The following is a 21749-nucleotide window of genomic DNA, read 5'->3' on the forward strand; positions in this document are numbered from 1 at the left end:
TAAAAGGTTAAGTAACTTGGCCACCCGGTGGCTCAGTCAGTTGAGCATCTGACTTCAGCTCAGGTCGTGATCTCATCGATCTCATGGTTCGTGAGTTCGAGACCCACATTGGGCTCTCTGCTGTCGGTATGGAGCCTGCTTCGGATCCCCTGTCTCCTTCTCTCTCTGCCCCTCCCTGCTTGCATGCACTCTCTCTCTCGCTCTCGCTCTCTCTCTGTCAAAAATAAATATTAAAAAAAGGGGGGTTAGGCAACTTGTCCCGAGTCACATACAAGCAAAGCCAGGACTCAAATTAGGCCTTTCTGACTTCAAAGCCTATGTGCTTAACTAATACGGTAAAATGAAACGAAGTAGTGAAATGAATGAATGAATGATGAATGAATACATATATACATTCATGCATCCATGCATCCACACATATATAAACAAATACTTGTGAAGCCAGTGCTCAAATCCAGTGTGGTCAGACGACATGCACGTCTGCTCCACCCTCACAGCTTGTCAGTGGAGGATAAAGGTGGAGAGTAATGAGAAGCTAAGCTGCTGAGAAGCAGTGTTCATGACTGAAGCCTGTGGCCCAGACCCCGAAAGCAGATTAAAGCAGCAGCACCCTTGGAGTCCACCCACATCTACCACCCAGCATCCCTGCCGAGCCGTGTTCTGGAGCAAGCCAAAGCCTTGGGGGTGTTGCACACCCATCGAGAGCCCTGTGATGTAGGAGGAAGTTGACTCAGGGAGGTGGGACTAGTGTTGATGCTGTTTAATGCATATCCCTTATTGGCTCCCACATGTCCTAGAGGGTGCTTCGGGGCTCAGTGTTGGTGTTTCAGAGGACGGGCCTTTTTTGGCAAAAGGGAATTCAGAGGCGATGGTAGAGCTCAGCTATCGGTGACTGAGCCCTCCTGGGTTCCAGAATGGGGCTCTGAGGTTGGTGTTCAAGGATGGGGAGTTAACGCTTAGGAGATCTCAAACCCTTTCTGATACTTCAGGACAACACCCTGAACCTTTAAGTCTGTTTGAGTCTGTGTGACAAACTATGAACAAAATGTTCTGACCTGAAAGAATTAATGCCCTTTCTAAAATATTCCTCTCATCCCGGGTCAGGGTTTATAAAGAGGGAGCACCTGGCTCAATGGGACTCTTTGGGTTCAAGGCCCTTGGTCAATCTGGAAGAATCATAGCATCTTTTATCCTTGTGATTTCTACTTTTCTTCACATGAAAGTGGTGCAGAAAGCCAAAAGAATTGCGTGGAGTTTACCCTGACACTTTTTTTTTTATCGAATTGAGTTAAAGTTTGAGAAGTTGGAGTTTGTTCAGTATTTCTCCCTTGCCACTTGCAAGCAAAAAAAAAAAAAAAAAAACCTGTTTCTGGGAGGAAGTTAGGCACATTGAAGAGTTGTACCCATGTTTCACTCGTAGGAGTAATAGTCATAATGAGGAGGGAGGAGAAGGAGGAGCGAAAATAGCAGATACTCGCATAGAGCTAAGATGTGCCAGGCACAGAGAGATGAAATAACTCACCAAAGGTCACACAGCTTGTCAGCACCACGCCTCCTCCTGGCACCTGCCAGCGTCCTGCCTGTCAGGCCCACACCACAGACCTCAGCTGCCACTTGCCACAAAGCCTTTGCATACAACCATCACTGCTGGGAAGCAGAGGTGAGGGTGGGGGCGCTGGAGGGCTGAAGCACACTCCTCTCTCTCAGATCTCAGTAAAGCGAGCAATGAAGAAGCGGTCAGGAATATTCTCTTGGCAACATGGCAGAGTGAAAGAAACATGGACTTGTAGAGTCAAAGCGATCGGGGATAAAACCCTGGACCCTCAGTGAGGCTGTTGTTTGTCCGCTACAGGTACAACATCCACCACTGGGGGAATTAGTGGCAAAGGATGCGGTGCCTCCATGTGTCCAGCCCATAACAGCTACAATTACTCTAATATTATCACCAGCTTCATTCATGTATCTATCACTGGCTTCATTCTCTCTCTCTCTCTCTCTCTCTCTCTGTTGCTAGGCCAGTCTTCTCATCACATCTGTTGCTGGAGTTATCTGAAATGACCATAACTGTTTCTCTGAATCTGCAGCTTCCATTTCCGGCCCCAGCTCCTGCTCTAGCTCGCCACTTTCCCATCCCTTCACTCTGCAGAGCAAGAGTTGTGGAGAACCAGGATCACTCACGGGGGGATGGCTGGCAGCAGCAGTGGGTATGCACAGTCCCCAGGGAGCCCCCGGCTCTCTTGGAGAGGCAGGCGTCAGACAGGGAAAGCAGCTGAGGCTGGGATGACCACCGATGTCTCAGTCTCCCTGGGAGACCCACACAGGTGCCAGGCAAGAATGGCTGGACGGCCCTCCCTTTGGCCCGTGTGTCCCGGGCTGCCGGTCCCCAGCTTACTAAGTGCCGAAGCAGTAACAGGCCAAGGCAGCCATGGATCCAATTTGGATATGGAAATTACTCTGTAATGCACGTTTCAAATGCTGGGTTTCTAAACCTAGACATCACTGAGTATGCAAATGATTAGGAGAAGGGGTATCAAGCTGTGCCGGTGGCCTCGTTAGATGCTCAGTGCAGCAGATTTCGCCATTACCCTTACAGCAGTCCACCCGGAACTGAGTCCGTCCAGGGCAACTCTGTAATCAGGATGGCTGAAGAGAAACAGTAAGGGCGGCAGCCTTTACCTCGTAAGGCCTTCTTGTGGAAGAACACTGGAATTATACCTAGCGGAGCCTTCAGAGGGTATCGATGTATTTTTTCCTCTAGCGCCATCACTCAGTGATTTACTAAGAGCACACTTGTTCAAGCCAGTCTAAGGGACAAAAAGAAGTAAAATAATATAGTCTCTGCCCTAGAATGCTTCAAGACACATTCACAGACAGGGATCTGTATGTCAGACTATAGCTTAGCGTTCTAACGTAACAGCAGAAGGGAGTGGTTGACCCACAAAATTATTGCAGAAGATCAAATGGAGCTTTTTCTCTGAGCAAGGGTGACCGGAGACAGCACTGTGGAAACGATGAGGCCTGAGAAGGATGCAAAGCATTGGAGAGACAGAGGAAAGACCGACAGAGGGAGGACTGTGTCTGCACACACAGTATAGGACAAGCTCCGTGCAAAAGGAGGAACAAGTGGGGCGCCTGGGTGGCTCAGTGGGTGAAGCATCTGACTTCCTCGCAGGTCGTGATCTCACGGTTCATGAGTTCAAGCCCCGCATCAGGCTCTCTGCTATCGGAGCAACGTCTGCTTTGGATCCCCTGTCCCTCTCTCTCTGCCCCTCCCCCATGTGCACTCTCTGTCTCTCTCAAAAATAAATAAACATCTTTTTTTAATCAAAAAAAAAAAAAAGGGATGAACAAGTAGCACTTTGAGAGTGGGGTAGATCTTTTTTCCTTAGGTAAAACCAAACATTCTCTCTCTAAAAACACACACACACACACACACACACACACATTATACTACAAAAGAAAGAAAGGTAACGGTAAAGTTCTGTGCATAAAAAAATATAGCAAAGACAGAAGACAGATCTCAGAGGGAGAACAACATTTCAAGCCTATCTGACAGGTAAAGGATTACTATCCTGCTACACCAGGAGCTCCCTACAAATAGATAAGAGAGACAAACAGCTCAACGGAAAATGGGTGAAGGATAAGACTAGAGGGTAAAAGAGGAAAATCTAAATGCTCACAGATGTGCCACGGTGCTCTCGCTCACTGTGAACCAGGGAGATGGAAATGCAAGCAATTAGATACTGTTTTTCACCCCTTAGAGTGGCAGACGTTAATAGTGATAAAAACCTAGCGCTGGTGACAGCGTGAGCAAGGAGCCCTCGAGTGTGTTGCTGACAAGAAGTTTAGTCACTACATACCTTTGGTACAGTATTCTGGCAACATCCAGAACACTTAAAAACATAAATATCCTCTTATTCTGGTTTTTTTTTCATCCCTGGGAATTAATGCTTTGGAAATATCAAGATCTGTATCATATGTCTTGGTTAAAATTTTGGGGGAAATATCCTGAATATGCATCGATAGGGGTATGACTAAATAAACTGAGCCATGTCCATTGTTACGGACTACTATGCAGCTGTTAAAAGGAGTTAGATTTGGGGTTCCTGGGTGGCTCAGTCAGTTGAGCATCGGACTCTTGGTTTCAGCTCACGTCATGATCTCACAGTTCATAGGATCAGGCCCCATGTAGGGCTCTAGGCTGGCCGCAAGGACCATGCTTGGGATTCTCTCTGCCCCTCTCTCTGCCCCTTCCCCACTCAGGCACACACAGGTGCTGTCTTTCTCTCTCTCCCTCTTTCAAATTAATACATTTTAAATAAACAAAAGGAGTTAGATCTACTATCTACTGAATTGGAAGTCAGTCCACGATGTATATATACTTAAGCGAGAAAAGCAAGCTGCAGAGACCTGTGTATATCGTGATACAATTTTAGCAAACACACACGTCTACCCTTGCTTATCCCGTTTTTCATACATAGGTATATGTACTTTGTATGAATATAGAGAATGAGTGGCCATACACCAGAATATCCACTTGGTTACAAATGATGGGGGTAAGGGTAAGAGGGGCAGGTACGGAAACATTAAGATTGGACAAAATGAAGTACTCTCAGACACTCAACCTTTAAAAGTCCTCAGAGCCAAGACGGGTGGCTTTGGGGGAGGAGAGCTGGGAGTGCCTTCCCACCCTCAGAGTTTTGCTCTGTTAGGAGTCTCGGGCCTGCCCGGGGGAGGGGGGCGGGGGCAGCATCAACACCAGCACACGGCCAGGGGCCAGTGCCTGATGGACCACCGCTTGGGGACAGAATAGGAGGCATGTTCCGGCTGCCTGGCAGACGCCGTGCCCGTTCCTTTCGCTTGCTCGGGGAGATCACGTAGTTTTACATTTTGCATTTTTAAAGGCAGTGGAAGGCGTAAAATAAGCAGCGTTTCGTGTTCGAGCCAGATGCCATCTCCAACAAGAAACAAAAACACTTCCATTTTCGAAAAGTAACCTTTGACACCTAAAGAGGTTTTAATAAGTGCTTTTGTTCCAGGATCTTAAGAAATGACTTTCTGTGCAGCTGAGAGAGGCAGCCCAGGGAGATGGATGTCCTTTGCTGTATGCGCAAGGACTACAGCAGCTCTCACGGCCGCCATGCCCTGCCCAGGCCCCTCTCCCTTCTCCGTGATGACACCTTCACCAGAGGGATGAAGGCAGGGGCTTCAGTGGGAGCATGGTCCCCGTGGTCTTTTTTTCATGCGTGGCCTTGTCAGGGTGCAAATTAGTGCCAGTTTCACTGGTGGTAATGGAGGAAATCTGTTAGCAGAAGGAAGACTTTGAAGTCTAAAATCGGCATAGATTGGTTCCCTAGAATTTTCATGAGCAAGGGCTTAAGGAATAATATTCCGTAGGTTTGTGAGGTAAACGTCCTTTTGAGGAGAGATTCCCAGCTGAACAGGTGTTCAGCTTGTACCAAGAGTGCCAAACCAGAACCCCTAAAAATGACTCCATTTTTTCTGAGAAAACTAATCAGAGACTTTTTTTTTCTCTTGAGAAAGATGACTTCAGTCCTCAAGAGCTCTTTTTAAATGTTAGCATGGCGGAGAATGGCATTTTTTATAGACAGATGTTGTTAAACGTGCTCACGGTAGTGATGTTTGTTTAGTGCTTATCTCTCGGGAATTCAGAGCACTTTATAGATGTTTTCTTCATTATTTCCTCAAGGTTTTTCGTTTTTCTTTTTCTGATCATGCTTTAATCTCAGCTGTAAATTCTTCATTCAGTGTTTCTCACTGTATCTTCCCTGAAGTACCTCCTGTTGACCTCATTTCCTACGACTCTCTGCATTTCCGGTATTACAAACTCACGCCAGTTCAGATATTCTAGGAAAGCATTCAGAATCTTCCCTTTTGGTGTCTCAGGCTTCTATCTGCTATTCTTTCCCACTCTTTTTTTTTTTTTTATAAAATTTTTTAATGTATTTTTGAGAGAGAGAGAGACAGACAGAGCACGAGTGGGGTAGGGGCACACACACACACACACACACACACACACACACACACACAGTTCGAAGCAGGCTCCAGGCTCTGAGCTGTCAGCACAGAGCCCTGCGTCGGGCTTGAACTCGTGAACTGCGAGATCATGACCTGCGCCGAAGTTAGATGTTTACCCGACTGAGCCACCCAGGCACCCCAATTCTTTCTCACTCTTGACAAGCTCTCCTATCTACATCTCCAGCATACTTCCTCCCCCTTAAAACAATTATTGAAACATACCTTATTTTTCTACACAAACAATTCCTATTTTACTTAATTTTAGTTCACTTGTTTCTAACTGCCCTGCTCTCTTTTGCCTAGGGGTAGCTAATTCGAGGTTACTAAACGTGTTCTTTAACATGGGCACTGCACAGCATTTTGAATCTGGTATTTATAGCAGAGGGATATTTTTTTTCCTAAAATTATTTCTCTTTCAGCCCTCAAGGAATTTGTTAACTTTTCTTCTTCACTGCAGTCATCCTTAAAGAAACAATACAAAAGAGTCAGGACTTTAAGACAAGCTAATCTTTTTGTATAAATAAATTAGATCCTTCCCTCGCTTCAGAAAATAACCATGTAGAATACTTTTTCACTGGCTTCTGATCAGATGGAAGTATGGTAGAGAACTTCATCCTAAAAAGATCCTGGGATCATGAGATTTTATGCAAGGCACCTTAGAAATCATTCCCTTATTCTGCCGATATGGGAACTGAGACTCAGAGTTTTAAACATTTGTCCGTGGTCACAAAAATACTTAGGGTTACATTCAGAATTTAGTGTAGGAGACAAGACACCTGAGAAGTTAGTCCCCAAGGCAGTAAATAGCATGACATAATGAATGATTTGGTTACTCTGGCCATTTGTGAGCTGGTAAATATTTAACAACGGGGGGTGGGGGTGGGCAGAGGAAGCCTTGAATTACTGTGTTTGCCAACTTTGTGGATGCCATTTGAAGCCAATTTCAAGCTACCAGTGTGAGGCCATTGAACAAGGATAACACTCGTGTTATCCAGTTGGCTGTCTGCAGAATAGAGACTGTCCGGCTGGAATGAACAGGTCTCTAAAAGAGGAGGAGAACTGAGCTAGACCATTCCCCCGCCCCCCCCCCCCGCCCCACCCCATCAACCCTTTCAGCTGTGAAGGACTATCCTTGATCTTTCTTTTGAGCAACTGTAGGACTTGATCCTTTGTTCTTGCTATTGCCTCAGTGGATCAAGTACTCTTCACCAAATGCACTGTCACATTTCAATGCCCCACTCAAAGAGACGTGTCTTCATCAAGCTTTTTTCCCATCACCCCAACCCTTTCAGAAGTAATTACTTCTATTCTGAATCCCAGAGTACTTGATTTATACCTTTTATTAGGGTAATTACCAAAGCCTAAAAAATTTGATATTATTGTCAATAGAGAGTGTCTTTCCCCCACTAGACTGTCCTCAGAGGACAGGAGTCATGTTTTATCCTTTCATTGACAGAGAAGCAGTGCAGTGCAGAGGGAACAGCCCAAACTCAGGAGCCAGACAGCTCAGTTTCTCACAAGCTTGCTGTGATGATCAATGAGATTACTGGAATGTTCAGTGTCTACCATATACTAAGGCCTTGCTAAACGCCACCTGGTGCTGTTATCTCTAACACACAGCCCCGTCCCTGGCACAAAATTGGCATGCAATTGCTTCTGGTTGAATTTAACTAATGGGAAGCAAGGAATGACCTGGCTAGCTTTTTCAGGAAGTTGGGAAAAGGTGTGCTAGAGGGGACTCCATGTGCAGATTATTATTGGATAGGTGAGAATGATCTAGTAAATATGATCATTTGGTCATAGAATTATAGATGCAGAATCTAATTTTCCAGCTGTGGTATGATGAACACAGTGCTGAGTGGGATTGTCTGTGCCCTTTCCTCACCACGTGTGCTGGATTCTGTAAAGCCATAAATGCCCCATTTGTTAGTGCAATAGCTTTTATAGACTGCTGTTAATTGAAATATGGACTTTTAAATACTGTGCAGTTGCTTTTTAAAAAAATCTAAATGCTAGACTTTATGTATAAATACTATTAAATCTCATCCCATTTGGTTTAGTCCATTCCAATTAATTCATATCACTTCCAACCTTGATTCTGCAATGCGGTATATCTTCTATCCCATTTAGCTTTGTGTTGTCTGCAGTTTTGTAAGCATTACTTCTGTTTGGTTTTATGAAACACTGTTCACGCCACTTGCAAGTACAGAATCTCCTGAAGTGTCACTAAAGACCTCTTTCCGTGATGACCTTGATTCATTAAACAATATTTTCTTTTCCTTTTTGGGTATAGATTTTAAACTCCTTTTAAATCTATCAAAGTATACAATAACCTATATTATATCGCATGCCATCCACAGGGATGTCCTGAAACTTTGCCAGAATGCTACGCCTGCAACATTTTTGTTTTACAAATAGAATAAGTCTCTTAGTCAACAACACACAGCTTACTTGTTAAAACCTCTACCTGATTAATCTGTTTTGGCTGTCAATATCAATAACTTCCTTTTCCAATATGAACAAAGGATTCATGTTTCAAAATAGTGAACTCTGTCAAGATACATTAGGCTCAGCACACACACCTTGACCATCTAGGTGAGAAGTTTGGACACATCCCAAGGGCAGTGAGAGGCTGTTGAAAATCTTGAATAGGGATGAATATTCCAATTCTTGAATAGTGATGTTTTAGGAAGAATCATCTGGGAGCAGTGTCCACAGTGCGCTCTAGGGGGTTCCCTGCGTGAAGTTTGCAGTGGCCTCCAGTAATCCCAGAATGGGCTGCTGCACCATGGAACTAGGCAAATAAGTAGTAAAGATAGAAGAGAATAAATGTGGATTCAAAAGAAAAAACTCGACAGGGACTATTGGGAGAAGATGGTAAGAGTGACAAAATAAATAAAAATAGGTACATTAGAGGTTCCCAACTTTTCCCCATCGTTGAACACAGAAAATGATCCCAGTTTGGCCACTGCAATACGTAGGGCTACTTGGACTTGGAGGTGACCCAACATCATGGGCTTCCACGATGGGTTCTCCCTGCCCCCGAGTCCCGCCACCCCTGTAACCACTAGCTGAAGACATCCATATCCCCACGTGGCTGAGAAGCTATTTGGATATTTCTGCTTTAGAAATAAGTACTCTTAGCAATATGAAGAAAAACAGACTTGCACCAAAATGGGACCTTCACTACGGAGAAGACTACATACATAAAGGAAAGCCAACTCTAGGTCCAGTGCATAACTCTAATGCAAAAGCGAAATATGGTTTACGCACTTGGAAGAAAACTAGCGCCAAGGCTATAATGCCCAACAGGTTGACCCAGGACACCAAACTACTGTCCGTTGTTGTAGTGATGCAGTAAAACCGGGGCAGTGGCTGTGCAAGCCTAATACGGGCATGAAAGTAAGCAGCCCCTGCTACACAGGTTGGAGGGAGATACAAACCACCCCTAGGGAGGTACTAGGTAGACACCTAGGCAGACAAAGGCAGAAACAAAGGAATTTTGGTTTTGTAGGAATATGAAAATCTAAGCCCGTTTGCTTGAAAATTCATGAAGTACGGCCCATTTGTTGCTCCTTGTTGATTTATGTAGTTAATGATTAAGTAGTCTTGTAGTCCTGGTGCCTCACTTATGCTACTAATTTGCATTGCTGCATGGAGGAAATTATAGATTGGGAAAATGCAGGAGCTTACAGTCCATAATTCCTGTGGTAATTGAGGATGTCTGGTTGTAGAAGATGAAAAGGTGTTCCCTCTTCAGGAAACTCAAGGGCAGAGTGAGAACAGGCACCCACCAACAAAGTCATGCAGATTCTATTATAAAAACAGGAATGAATGGCTCTTCTAAAAGATAATGGAACCCACACATTTCTCCTGATGATTGGTAGCAGGGCCACCCTGTGAATGATTCCAGGGGGCACCCACCTCTCACGCCGGAGTATGCTTGAATGGTGCGCCCTGAAGTAGGGGTACAGAGCCTGTGCACACAGGAAGACCTGTATGATTGATCCTGGTGCCCCCACCCAACCCAGCAGGTGCATATCTGCACTGACCCATGGCGTTCGCCACCAGCCCAACCACACTTCCTTCCCCAGCGGAGCTGTGTTCTTTAATCCTGACTTCTCATTTTATTCCAGTTCAGATCTACCCAGTTCTCCACATGGCTTCCCACTGGACCTCTGTTACAAGCCAAAACACATCCTTCTGGCTCATTTGCTCCAGTCATTCTGTTGACCTTTCTGGAGCTATTTGCTGCTCTCACTATCATGCTCCTTGTTACAGTTAAGTAGAAAAAAGCGCCAGCCGCACAAGTCAGAAAACTCTGGCATCTTCCCAGCCCTTGATACGGGCTTCAGTTTGAGCACTTACCATCTATCACTGTAAACATTTGTTTACATTACTGACTCCTTCATTCAGTGTGAGCTTGACAAAGGGCAGAATCATGCTTCTTTGAGCCACAGGGTTTATTGAGAAGGATGCCCAGCACATAGTAGATCCTCTTCTAATGTTTGGTAAGTGAGTGAGCAAATGAATATATTACCTTTCTTAGGTATGGACATGGTAGTCTCGTTTTAGGCATATAGGTTAAAAAGAATTTCCTCTCTGTTACGTACAATTCCTGTGTCTGTTTCTATTTGTTTAACAGCCTCCTGGGTGATGCTAAGGAGAGGTTGCTTAGGTCTCTGCCAGTGGTTTCTGAGTCTTTTGTTTACCCCTGTGCAGGTGGGGAAGTGGAAAGACAAGTCCCTGCAGATGAAGTACTACGTGTGGCCCCGAATGTGTCCTGAGACAGAAGAACAGGAAGATGACCATCTGAGCATTGTAACCCTGGAGGAGGCCCCCTTTGTCATTGTGGAAAGTGTGGACCCTCTGAGTGGAACCTGCATGAGGAACACAGTCCCCTGCCAAAAACGCATAGTCTCTGAGTATGGCCCCTTCCCCAGTGCTCCGGGTGGCATGGGATAGTCTGATTTCATACAGCTGTCAGCACCTGCCTGGGCTGGGACTTGAGGCATAGAATGAATTGGACACCATGTTCAATTGTCAGTTACTCCTGAGCCGTGGAATTACTAGCAGACCTGTGGTGTGATGCCCGGGTCTGTCCAGATCATGACCTGGGAGAACTGCTAACTCTGCTAACGTATCTTTGGCCTTGCCCGATCTCAACAACCAGGACCTGAAATTTAGGAGATGTAAATTTGCATTGGTGTTTGTGCCATCATGCCCCGAAGTTTTGAGATTTAGGAACATTTTTGGAAATGGGTAAAACTAATTTATCCTGTTAGAAGTCAGGATAGTGATTCTCTTTGGTGAGAGTGGGAAGTGCCTGGAAGAGAGAAGAGGGTAACTTTTCTGTACCTGGATTTGGTGCTGGTTAAATGGGCAGGTTGAATGTATACAGATTTTTCCAACTGAACCCTTAGGATATGCACGCTTTCCTAATGTACATTATACTTCAAAGGAGCACTAAAAACTGTGAGGAAACGTTCACCGTGATGAGCTAATGAAAGAATTGCAGTTCTGTCGTCTATCGATTTCCTCACTCGGGTCTGATACACATTGTGCTGAGCTGTGAAAGGGAGGCCCTGCTTTGGGGTTGGAGTTTGACTGGTAAAGGATAAAAGCTGCCTCTTGTATAAAGCCTTGTTTTGTTTGTCTGTTTGTTTGTTTGTTCGTTTGTTTCTTCAACCGGTTAGGAACAAAACAGATGAGGAGCCAGGTTACATCAAAAAGTGTTGCAAGGGGTTCTGTATTGACATCCTTAAGAAAATTTCCAAATCTGTGAAGTTCACCTATGATCTTTACCTGGTTACCAATGGCAAGCATGGGAAGAAAATCAATGGAACCTGGAATGGTATGATTGGAGAGGTGAGTGTCAGAAAGTAAGGGCCGTTTCCATTTTTCATGGGTTTTGTTTCATGTTAATATAAAAAGAGGCTCATTTATAAATTTTAGAAAATACAAAACCGTGAACAGGCTCTCCTGTTCCCACTATACTAAGGAAACCACTGCCTGGCTATATTTTCCTTGCGGTGGCCCCTGGCCTTCCTGAGTGCCCTACCTGAAGCACTGTGCCTTTCTCCCAGGTGGTTATGAAGAGGGCCTATATGGCCGTGGGATCACTCACCATCAATGAGGAGCGATCCGAGGTGGTCGACTTCTCTGTGCCCTTCATAGAGACCGGCATCAGTGTCATGGTGTCACGCAGCAATGGGACTGTCTCACCTTCTGCCTTCTTAGGTAAGTGATATGCTCACTGGTGTGAAGGACATGGACGTAAGGACAGATACTTGGTATGAGGATTAAGTGAAGGAGCGAGCACATGGCCAGGCTCTTTCAGTCAGGAGGTGGTTTCTAGGAGCCCATTTAATTTGGGGGATTTAAATATTGATTATTCTCAAATATAAAAACTGAAGCATACCCAAAAACAATTGATAGGACAGCGTAGGACCCTGGAAGAAAACAGCCTTAGGCTAGTAATCAGGGTTCCTACTCTGGTCTCATTCCTGCAACTTACTCCACACTTGACCCCGAGCAAATGTGCTCCATCCTGGGACTCAGTTTCCTCGTCTGTAGAAGAAGGCATTTCAACTAGCTGATCTCAGAGGGTACTTCTTCCTGCTTTAATACTTTCGAATTCTAGGGACGTCCAACTTCGGCTCAGGTCATGATCTCACAGTTTGTGAGTTCGAGCCCCACATCTGGCTGTGCTGACAGCTCAGAGCCAGAAGCCTGCTTTAGATTCTGTCTTTCTGCTCCTCCCTGGCTCACACTCTGTGTGTCTTTCTCTCTCTCAAAATTAAGTAAAACATTAAAAAAATCTAAAAAAAATAATTTCTAATTCTAGATATCATTGAAATGCCTTTTTAATTATCTTCAAAGATTGAAGTCAGTGCTACCAAAAGAGGCTTTTTTTTTTTTCGCATACATTTTTCAGAGCTTTGAGAGATACAGCTGATCTGATGCTCGCTCCCATTTTACCCCGCCCTTCCTCATGTCGGTCTGTACTTCGCTGCTTTCCAGCATCGCTTATGTGTCAAAGCCTTAGATGTGATATAAGACCTGGTGAGATAAGGCCAAGATTTCAATTAGATGAGGTCCTTTGTGAGCTCATACCCCATATTTTTTGCAGAGGCCGTGAGAGCAAAGGGTTGGAAAATAAAATGTCACCTTGAAAACAGGACATTGGGCTAAGAGGCAGGAGGCCTGGCTTGGACATAAACAAGCTGTAAGCCCTTGGACGAGTCACAAACTCTCTGAAGGACTTCAACTTTTTTTTTTTTCATGAGGATATTGGAATAGACCTTGACTGATACTTCTTTAAGCTCTATCTGGCAGGCAGTGGGGGAAAGGGGAAGTTTTTAATTAATGCACTATAAAATAGAGTTATAGGTTCCATAGAATTTTTCCATAAACTACTCGAGTTTCTCAGCTAGCCTTCTTAGAGTAGAGCAAATTCTGGACCTGCCAATTTCATGTGAAATACTATTAGATAGCACACACTATATGCATTAATCCTCATAGCAGCTTTATGTATTTTATTTGCTTTTTTACTTTGCAAGGATAATTGGAACATTAAGAGACACAGACAAAAGTGCATTCTAATTCTAACCACAATATAGCATTAACCTCAGCTTCTGAACTGGAAGAGCCTGTGATATATCAGCAAAGCCCTAAAATGACACAGTAGTGCCAAGCAGGGTGTGTGTGTGTGTGTGTGTGTGTGTGTGTGTGTGTGTGTGTGTTCGGAGGAGAAGCAATTAATTACAAGGGCAAAAGAAGCCAACATTTATTGAACACCTATTATGTGGTTTTCCAAGCAATACTGTACATCCTTTTGGTATATTATCTCCTTGATACCATTATTATACACATTTTATGTCTTGGGAAACTGAATCTTAGATCTGTTAAGCAATTTTCCAACAATCTGTCAGTTCATAGCTGGCAAATCCAGGATTAAAGCCCAGAGGTGGCTGCCTTCAGAGCCTGTGTTCCAATAGTCGTGGAGCCATTTCAGAGTGCAACTCCTAAATCAGGAACCAGTGTGGTGGGCAGAGATACACTTTGCCCCAGAGTACCTCAGGTTATAACCTGGCCCTGCCATTCTGTAAAATAGAAATGGTGATACCATAATGAAAGGGCCATTATAAGGATTGTATAAACTATACGGTGAAAGTACCTTCTAAATTGTAAAGACCAATACAAATGCTTGTTGTATTTTGTACACAGAAACTTGCCCTTACCTCAGTGGGGGAGAAGGAAGCTCAGAGAGGATGCCTTTAATCTGGATAGGACTGCAGTCCATGAGAGCCGAGGGGAGGGGCCTTCCGTACTCCACCATATAGAGGCTTTGAATTAAACCTGTTACCCTCACATCTCTGGCTGCCACTGAAAGGTTTTACATTTCACAGTGGATGTGTGCCTTATCGAGGTCCTTTTTAAATTGTTAAGTGACCGGGTTTGTATAATTCCCTTCAAAAGTCCAAAAGTAAAGCAGAGATTTCAAGTAAGAGGATATTTTCTAATTTCTAGCCAGTTTTTCCCTTTTTTCAACTTCATCTTTATTAATGATTTGGGAAATGGAAAAAACAGTATGTTAATTCACTTAGTTATGAGTTTACAATGTGATGTGACAGCTAAAAAGGCCAGAACTATTTTGAGACACAATTGAGGGAACATCATATCATGGGAAAGAATAGCAATTGTCCCTTTTTGTAGGCCTTCGGTGAGGTGGCTCTTGGAATATGGTGTTCAATTTCTAGACGCGTCTAAGCCAGAGAGGTTTGGATCAGCTGGGAGGGATTCAGCAAGAATGATTAAAGAAATTAAAGAAAGCACTCTCTTGCTGTTCTACCTGGTCCTATCCTATCAACCCCTTTCACTCACTGTTAGGGAATAGCTTGTAGTTGTTTTGTTAATTACACCTGAAACAAGTTTCCTTGTCACCTGCTGCATCCCCACCGTGACAGTCACGGATTGTCAACATGGATGGATTTTTTTTTTTGGGACGTTGACTTCTATTCTCATACCCTAACAATGTTTGATAAAATCCACCACAATAAAGAGGGTTGAAAAGTAAACATAGGCTGGGAAGATTAGAGGAGGTGAGGCAAGGGGGCAAAAGAGTTGTTCGTTGGATGTAATTATTACTGAACCAAGTTAGGCCGGAAGTAGTGACCGTGCCTGTTGAGAATTAATTTGCACGCAAGCCTGGGAAGCATTGGTGAAAGCTTGTCCAGGTCTCCGTCATGTGGTGTGGCCAGCCATATAGGTGAGAACATAAACCATGAACCACACCCGTATGATTCATTTACTCCAGATCTAGTTATTCTTGTAGTTGTGCATTTCCTGGCCATGGCAGAAACTATCTCAAAAAGTTCAGAGGCAAGAAGCTCTCCTTCTCTGGAAGAAAGGAAACAGGGCAATGGAGACACCCAGACATAGCCTCTCACCTCTCCCCCGCCCAGGCCCTGGCTCTCTGAAGGGACACAACACAACTGTGGTTTGTTCTCCCCTCAGAAAACACGTGTTGCCTGAGCAAATGGATATGCAAATAAGTCAGAATCTGTTTTTGCTCTGTTTTAATTCTGAGCACTGATTTTTTCTTTCCTTCCCCAGAGCCATTCAGTGCTGACGTATGGGTTATGATGTTCGTGATGCTGCTCATCGTCTCAGCCGTGGCTGTCTTTGTCTTCGAGTACTTCAGCCCTGTGGGTTATAACAGGTGCCTCGCTGATGGCAGAGGTAAGGCCAGCTGCAGCCGTTGGCGTTTCTGCGTTCTGTTTTTTTCTCGTTGTCACTTCCGGGCCTCTGTACGCCTCATGTGGTGTCTGCCCCTTCCCTAACTCATCCGTTTCCGAAAATGAACCCTCAGCCTTCTATGTCAACAGCTTGGCAACTCATTAGAAATACCCCAATTAAGAGGTTAGTCTGAATCGGTATGTCCCCTCGCTGGCAGAAGCCTCATCCAGCAAGCCCAGTTCCACCCCGGGGGTAAACAAGAGGAAAGCTAGCAGGAGATCCGCATGGCATAAACATGTCAGAGGAAACTATTTTGATAACCTTAGGCGGCGAGCAGTCTGTCTGAACAGATGGACTAACAAGGCAGATATACCCGTATATTAAGAATAAAAACTTTAGACTGCCCCAGGCTACATGCAGGGTAGCTGTGGCTGAAAGAGTTCTCCACTGCCGAGGTACAAGATCTCCAAAGCATGTGACCCTGACTCAGATCCCTCTTCCAGGGGGTACAGACATTGGGTGTTTGAAATAAAATGGCCAACGGATAGCAATTCTGACCCATAGCTACTGTCGGGGGCAGTCCAATTTTCTGGCTAAGTGGGTCAAGAGATATGAGGGCTGCCCATGTGTGTGAGGCATTTATGAGACCTCACAAAACATTTACTAGATTTCTGAAGGGGGCCGTGGGACCCTTGTGAATACATCCTCTAAAACTTTCTGAAAACCCCAGAATTAGGAAATAGTACACTTTTTTCTGAGTCTTCTCCCTTCCAGAATGTGAGCTTTATTCTGAAATTATGCCTCCAAGAGAAAAGATTTTTTTTTAACCTGCACCACACAAAGAATCATCAGTGGGGCACTTAAAACACAAAGGTGCTTGGACCTGATTTTCTAATATTCTGATTCCCTAAGTCCAGTGTGGATCTTGGACCACTACTATATTTCAAAATAGTGGTTTTCTACCTTGGTTGCATAATAGAATAACCACCCACCCCACAGCAATTTAATAAGAATCTTTGGGGTTGGGGTGCTAGGCGGCAGTCTGTTGACTTCACAGTCCAGGCGGTAAACCACTCCTACCCTGAGGTATTTCTGGGTGCAGACCCTCCTTCTTATTTGGCTCGTGCATTCTGGAGTGGAGGTCTGAATGTCTCCACAATAGGGTCCAGTCAGGGGACTTTGTGCCTGTTCCCAAGGGTCTTCCAGAACCAGAACCTACTCCCCATCCTGAGGGGCATTAGTAACAAGTGAAACCTCTGAGAAACACACAAGGACGTACATATGTTGACAGTGCCCAGAACTGAGGTTAGTGGATGCTGTCCCTTCACCTTGAAGAAATCAAAGAGGCGAAAAATCTAGCCACAAAATTCAAAGCAAGGGCTTATGATTACTTATTTTACCAAAGGATGCTTGTCTTCACGAAGGAACTCAACACGGGATCACTTTAAATATCAAGTCTCCTTGGGGCATTTTGCAATGTACAACACTTTGATTTATGAACAACTTTTTAGTTACACATCTGCTCCATGAAATAAGGTCCACATGCACAGATGTGTGTGCACAGTTAGACACTGGGCTTGACATGTGTAGTCACTGATTTAGTTGTCAGAGCAGATGCTATCAGGATCACAGATAGCATCATAAGACGTGTGCTAATGTGTTGTGAAACTGTGCAGGCAGATGTTCATTTCTGCAGTGGAGGGGCTACATCATGGCGAGATTTTGCCATCGCCAAGCCCTGAAAGCAGGGAGGCCACAATAAATCTATGGGCAGAAGCCCTGGCACGGTGTGCGTAAAGGTTGGGGGGGAAGAGGTCAAAGACAGTCTACTTTTCTGCCCTCAGATAGTGTGGCAAAAGCCAGGTGTCTGTGACTTCCTCCCTGGGCTTCCTGATACTCTCTTACACAGAAGCTACCATGATAGGAAACAATTGGGATGTGTTGGCATTGGACTGGGGTCAAGGTTATCTTTTTTTTTTTTTAATTTTTTTTTTCAACGTTTATTTATTTTTGGGACAGAGAGAGACAGAGCATGAACGGGGGAGGGGCAGAGAGAGAGGGAGACACAGAATCGAAACAGGCTCCAGGCTCTGAGCCATCAGCTCAGAGCCTGACGCGGGGCTCGAACTCACGGACCGCGAGATCGTGACCTGGCTGAAGTCGGACGCTTAACCGACTGCGCCACCCAGGCGCCCCGAAGGTTATCTTTGAAACATTTACTGTGAAGCGCTAGAAGTGAAAGAAGAATTAGAATAAAGGACATTCAAAGTCATCTAGCATCAGTGTGAATAAAATTCTAGAAGGTCCATGACAGTGGTAGAAGAGTCCACACAGTTCTTGTGGACCTTATTTTTTAAAGTTGAAATCCTTTCTTGATTGGTACAAATATAAATTTGAGGAACAATGGTAATAAGGACACAAGTGTGACAGTAGTGGGGTAGTTGCCTTTGTTATTATTCAGTTTTGATGTGATCTTGAGGGTCTCATATACACGGGGGCAGGAAGCCGGTGTCCGGGCTGAATCACGAACATTAGTTGGAAGAGGATCTCACGCACACCCCAGACCCCTGGATTTTCTTCTAAAGAACCCTCTTCTGCCTTCCTGAGGGTCCCGGGAGAAGAGAGGCACAAGCTGTCAACTTAAAAGTGTCTGTATCTTAGTTGGGGGATTTCCTGCTCTGAGCAGGAACTTACCAGCTCTGTGTATTTGTAGGTGTATATAGAATCAGTGATTCTGTCTTGACGTTCTGCCCTTGTCTTTTCATCATGACAGAGCCAGGCGGCCCATCTTTTACCATCGGCAAAGCTATTTGGTTACTCTGGGGTCTGGTGTTTAACAACTCCGTCCCCGTGCAGAACCCAAAGGGGACCACCTCCAAGATCATGGTGTCGGTGTGGGCCTTCTTTGCCGTCATCTTCCTGGCCAGCTACACTGCCAACTTAGCTGCCTTCATGATCCAAGAGGAGTATGTGGACCAGGTTTCTGGCCTGAGTGACAAAAAGGTAAGAGAACCCTTTGAAACTGCCCATCTTGCCCTCAGTCCTATTCTGAGCCATACTCGAAAGTCCTCACATACCTGTTAATTTTCTCCACCTTTGGAATCGGGGCAGTTCTTTCTTGTGTTTCCTTACGTGGGGATATGGGAGAAGAAATCAGGGGCCCTACTGAAATAATAGTACTTCACATTCGCCTTCTGATTTGTGAAAGGTTGGCAAAAACACACCCTGGGCTGCAAATAAGCAGCTTGGTGTGGTCGCGGCTTTCTGAGTATATGGTACCTCCTGCCGGATGTGCTTGGGTGGCCCGTCAGCACAGGGCTGCCTGTTCGGTGTGTTATTAGAGGGTCGCCCCCGGCACCCACACTGAGGGCGCTGGCCCATTGTGGCCTTCATTTTCTGCCCAGTGGGCTCTCCGTTTGTTCATCTGCACACCCGTGTGTTCCCAGGGCTAAGCAGGAGGGTGGTATGCATTGTTCCTGAAGAGAAGGAACTGCTGTTTAACTCGACCATTGCCCCGTGTGGTGCCGGTGAGGCCCCCTGCCGGGCTGTGCAGTCGAGAAAGGAACGAGAGTCTCTGCTGGTTTGCATCTTTCCTGGAGGAGGATGTGCCAAACCTGTCCTATACACGGTACTCTCCAGGTCTGCCTGAAGCTTCACGGTTTCTGTGGGCCATCTGTCCCCTGAGGCCATGATAGCTGGGAGGGTCCAAGACTAGGGATAGGAGCTATCTCCACGGAATGGCCAGTAAGGCTCAGGGATGCCCCTGCATCATTCCGGAGACTCACCCACAACAGATTTCCCACCCTGTGTTTCCTCAAGAGTTAGAAAATGTGAAGGGCATCCAGGTGGCTCAGTCGGTCGAGCGTGTGACTCTTGATCTCAGCTCAGGTCGTGACCTCACAGTTCGGGAGATCGGGCCCCGTGTCAGGCTCTGCACTGACCCTGCAGAGCCTGCTTGGGATTCTCTCTCTTCCTCTCTCTCTGCCTCCCCCCTTTCTCTCTCAAAATAAATAGGATAAACTTAAAAAAAAAAGATTTAGAGAATGTGATTTCCCACCCCTTTCCCCAGGATGAAACTACAAGATATAGACAGATCTGTGTTTGGAACAGATAGGTCAGAGAGTCAATGATTTCTAACATAGGGCAGGTTTCCCCAAAATAAAATTTTAAACGCTTGGCAAATGGTTTGAGAAGAGTTAAAAGGAAGGGCATAGGCTCTGATTTCTCCATCTACTCACCTCTGCTCACCGAGAACACTCAAAAGCATGTGAGAAAGGGAATGAAAAAAATATATATATATATGTACATATGAGGCTCATTCCCTGTGTTTACCTTTTCATATTAGCTCTTTCTCTGACTTGTCTCCCTTTGTTTTCTTCATTTAAAAAAAGAAAATTTAACATTAATTTATTTTTTGAGAGACAGAGGAGACAGAGCCTGAGCAGGGGAGGGGCAAAGAGAGAGGGAGTCACAGATTCCGAAGCAGGCTCCGGGCTCTGAGCTTGGTCAGCACAGAGCCCGATACGGGGCTTGAACTCACCAGCCGCGAGATCATGACCTGAGCCAAAGTCGGATGCTTAACCGACTGAGCCACCCAGGCACCCCCTTTATTTTCTTCATTTTAAAAAATAATACCTCTTTTGTAGTTCTTCTTCCTTGTTTTTAAGTTTTTATTTACTTCGCTCTTCTAACGCATGATTTATTATTCATGTATTCATATATTCATGAATTTATTACTTAGTTCATTTTAAACATTTCTCTTTGGTCCTTCGTCCACATCTTTCATCATTATGATCCTGACTCAGAAGAGTTGAATTACATACCTCCCTTCACCCCCTGTTACACTAATTTTTGTGCCTGTTTCTGTGACAGGGGCAGCAGTAGGGCTAAGAACAGCTAGTTCCTCAGGGCTCCTCGCTTGAATGTAGCATAGATGAGGTGGACTGTGCCCGTCCTAAAACACGGATGTGGCAGCAGCATGGTGGACCATGTCCTCACATGTGGATTTGCCAGGGGTGTGGCCGACCGTGTCTTCACATCAGGCTCCGCGGAGGCTTGGTCGATCATGTCCCCACACGGAATATGGTGGGACCATATTGCCATGCAGTCAGTAGTATGGCAGAGGTACGTGGACCACAGTCCCTCTTGGAGCTCTGGGCTACTAAGTGAGGGATCCACGACATTTATCATTTGGTTTTCTTCAAGTATCTCTGAGAATTGCTTAGGGCACTGTCTTTATCTTTCCCATACATTCACGAGCCACCTGGCAGCAACCATACGATTTTCTATGTGAATTAAGCCTAATTAAGGTGCAAGGAGACGGTTTTCCCTTCGGTGGTTTTGAAAGAACATCTCGTTCTAGGCTGCTTAAACCAAAGAGGTTGTGCACCTGTCTGTCCTCCACACCACGTTGGTTATGTTCTGAAAAGTTGGATCCCATCAGTTCTTTGCTTAAAGAACGTCAGTGGCTCCCTTGCTTATAGAATACGGACTGTTATTCTCAGGGCCTTTACATATGATTCCAGTGTATTCCAGCTCTTCAGTCTCGTCAGCCAGTGCTTAGTGTCTTGGCGGCCTACCCGCTAGGCCTCCTAGACTTCTTATCTTTGCCAGCCATGCCTCTGTGTGTGCATCTTCCTGGGATGTTCTTCTCTTGACTTCACTCACTAAACTCCTACTGAAATTTCCAGACCCAGATTAGAGGTCACTTCATTTGTAGAGCTTTCCTTGGGTCATCTGGCTGGTGAGTCATACTCTCCACTGACGTGGCAGTCATCCATACCTTTATTAATAACACCTGTCTTCCACATTATCATGTAATAATCTATAGGCCTCTACCTAACTGTATCTCCCCCATTTGACCATGACTTCCATAAGGGCAGCGGCAATAACTTGGTTATCCTTATTTTAAAAAAGTCCGTGAGGAGAGGGGGAGATAGGATTTATTTACGTAAGAGGCTCTCGCGCCG

General features: G+C 45.1%; 1 protein-coding gene across 2 annotated transcripts in view; it reads left to right on the top strand.

Moving 5' to 3' along the window:
- Positions 1-21749, top strand: part of GRIN2B (glutamate ionotropic receptor NMDA type subunit 2B) — a 431156-nt gene that overhangs the window by 350616 nt on the left and 58791 nt on the right. For both annotated transcript variants that reach the window (XM_040488859.1, XM_040488860.1), the window contains 5 exons: positions 10762-10964; positions 11736-11907; positions 12126-12279; positions 15658-15783; positions 18554-18783. In XM_040488859.1, the coding sequence (XP_040344793.1) occupies positions 10762-10964; positions 11736-11907; positions 12126-12279; positions 15658-15783; positions 18554-18783 (885 nt within the window). The remainder of the gene's footprint in view (positions 1-10761; positions 10965-11735; positions 11908-12125; positions 12280-15657; positions 15784-18553; positions 18784-21749) is intronic.

Source organism: Herpailurus yagouaroundi, unplaced genomic scaffold, assembly GCF_014898765.1.
Source record: "Herpailurus yagouaroundi ecotype Mexico unplaced genomic scaffold, PumYag 166, whole genome shotgun sequence".
Classification (NCBI taxonomy): domain Eukaryota; kingdom Metazoa; phylum Chordata; class Mammalia; order Carnivora; family Felidae; genus Herpailurus; species Herpailurus yagouaroundi.